This window comes from Penaeus chinensis, chromosome 14, assembly GCF_019202785.1.
Source record: "Penaeus chinensis breed Huanghai No. 1 chromosome 14, ASM1920278v2, whole genome shotgun sequence".
Classification (NCBI taxonomy): Eukaryota; Metazoa; Arthropoda; class Malacostraca; order Decapoda; family Penaeidae; genus Penaeus; species Penaeus chinensis.
This window is the reverse complement of record NC_061832.1, coordinates 13,437,842-13,440,341: the sequence shown is the minus strand read 5'-3', so window position 1 is coordinate 13,440,341 and position 2,500 is coordinate 13,437,842. Positions and strand designations below refer to the sequence as shown.

At 42.6% G+C, this 2,500-nt stretch overlaps 1 protein-coding gene across 1 annotated transcript in view; it reads right to left on the bottom strand.

Moving 5' to 3' along the window:
• Positions 1-2,500, bottom strand: part of LOC125032442 (pecanex-like protein 1) — a 24,499-nt gene that overhangs the window by 13,258 nt on the left and 8,741 nt on the right. Inside the window, exons 4-9 of the mRNA XM_047623567.1 lie at positions 2,404-2,500; positions 1,720-1,853; positions 1,305-1,482; positions 927-1,093; positions 538-782; positions 1-165 (exon numbers count right to left, since the gene is read on the bottom strand). The exon at positions 1-165 is cut by the window's left edge and continues 1,228 nt beyond it; the exon at positions 2,404-2,500 is cut by the window's right edge and continues 32 nt beyond it. Of these exons, the coding sequence (XP_047479523.1) occupies positions 1-165; positions 538-782; positions 927-1,093; positions 1,305-1,482; positions 1,720-1,853; positions 2,404-2,500 (986 nt within the window). The remainder of the gene's footprint in view (positions 166-537; positions 783-926; positions 1,094-1,304; positions 1,483-1,719; positions 1,854-2,403) is intronic.

The window sequence follows — 2,500 nt, the reverse complement described above, 5'->3', positions numbered from 1 at the left end:
AGAGGCTGGTACGCACGGCCCGAGTTTCGAGGCGTGGGTGCCAGCCTTGTGTTGCCGGAGCGGACCCTGCGCCCCCCCGAACTTTTCCCCTCAAGACTCTGGTGGCGTGTTAGCAGAGGCGAATGCGATCCTTTGGTTGGACCCTCTTCATCTGTCTCACCCTCACTGCAGAAGAAAATGAAATTGACTTAAAACTTCAAAGATAAGATTTTCAAGGCATTACAATGACAATAGGTATAAAAAAAAATTTGAAAACAAAAATGTTTAATATTTTTCTCATTTATATTTTATTATTCATATAAAAAACATAAAATTAAAACACATTTCTTTAACCTCAAACTCTCTATTACGACATCCAATGAAGTACTCTCGAGAGGCCACACACAATAAAATCCATTACATTGCACGGTAATATAACTGGTTGCGCCTATTTCAGTGGACCCAGCCACTACCAAAATATCAATAAACATAACATGCAATCTTTATAATCCCAAGCCCAGATCACACCCCAACATGCTTTCACAGCACTGGACTCACCTATTCACACTGCAACAGCTTCCAGCATTGTTATCACAGGTGTTGCTCCGTTCCTCAATAACGGAAATGTTACCCAGCTCAGAGCCACAGGTGGGTGCGAGAGAGAGTTTTCGACTGTGGTGATGGGGAGGATGTTGGTGGTAGCGGTGGTGGGGTTGATGGTGGTGGTGGTGCCGACTGTGGTGGTGACGATGGTGGTGGTGATGCTGTTGGTGCCGCCTGCCACTGTCTTCGCCAATAATTACCTGGATTTGTATGGAAATGGGTTACTTTTATTTCTATAACCAAGACCAAAATTTTCAATATGTGCAAACACCTTTAAACAATTACACGGATCATATCCCATTACAATAACTATTCATGCCAAAACCCTCTTTTCACATATTCACCTCTAAGCTGACAGGGTGAGATGGAGGTTCAGCTGCTGAAGGAAGTGATGATGGAGATGGTGTGGTGGAGGAGACGGCAGTCACCCCTCCAGAGACCCCCTCCAGCCCCAGGGAGGTACTGCCGTGATGAGCACCCGTCCGGTAATGCACACTGCTGCCCTTGTCCCCTGGAATTTTAATCACAAGATAGAGGAGACACGGTACATTCCAAAATCAAGACATACTAGAACAACACAGAGACATTCAAAACACAATATCAAAGCATAGTATATACGATATACAATACACCCTATATCAAAACCATTTTTAACAAACTTATTAGCACATGTGCATCAGAGAACTACCCACCAATAACCAGCTCCCCATCGTAACCCTCACCTTTGGCACTTTTAGAATAGACAATGTCCACCGAGTGAGCATCGCCGAGGGTAGTTGTTGCGATTGAGCCAGCTGATGCGGCATTTCTTCGGAGACGTTTGTGCCCCCTCGTGTTGTGGGAACTACTGCTAATGACAGTGGGCATGGATGAGTCCTCTCCATCACACCAACCAAAAGACTAGATTAGGAGGAAAAAAATATATATTTATTTACCATTTTGCTTAGGCCTATCTTAAATTTTATTTTCTTCCACTCATTTACCTTTGTGACAAAATGGGTGAGTACATTTCTTACAGAAGATCATTCACAGGAAAAGAAACGGAGAAGGAGGAAGAGAAAACTCGCTCATCAAAAAATATCCTGTCATCTCTTAACCACAGGCCCAATACAATCCCAAAGCAACATCAACACAAACCTGTGAATGTTTTGATATGGTAGAGTGATTTAGCGTCTCAGTGATCTCAGCAACACTGCCTAGCATGCCCTCCGACACACACAGGCCACGGCTGCTGGATGGACCTACAACACCCACGCCACCTCCAACACAACCTGTTAGGGAGAGAAAGAGAGAGGTGGGGATATTTAGAATTTGTTTGAATTAGGCTAAAGAGAACATTTTGGAGACATATCCAGTCAATAAACAAAAAGATCATTCTTATTCATTAACCCAATGGATCTGAATGCTTCACTGCCCAAAATATGGGCATTAGGCTTACGTGAGTGGCCACTCTGATGGGTGTCCAGATTGTAGGATGGAGACACACAAACACTCGTGTACGATGAGAGGGATCTGTACCTCCCCTTCATTTTCTCTTTTTAATCACAAGCATTTTTAGTTTTTTCCCACATGTTATTTGATTGGCTTTATCCACATGATAATAGACTGTTTTCCTTGCACAGACTCCTTATCATTTCTCTAGGTAGTACATAACTTAGCGCAATTAGAACAAAAAGTAATATAGATTGTACATTCATACATACCAGTAAAATGGTATTAAAAATTAATACAACAAAATAATTGCGGTCTTAACAATACCTAAAAAAAAGTAAGCTACATTATCTCCTTAAATGAATCACCAGTAGGGAAGCCACAACTGACCTTTTGACCTCTTCTCTCTCGTGTTTGTGTCCTGAGTTTCGTTAGATGTGCCTGGTAGCGCAGAAGCCTCACACTTCGTTCCTTCTTCACTTCCTGA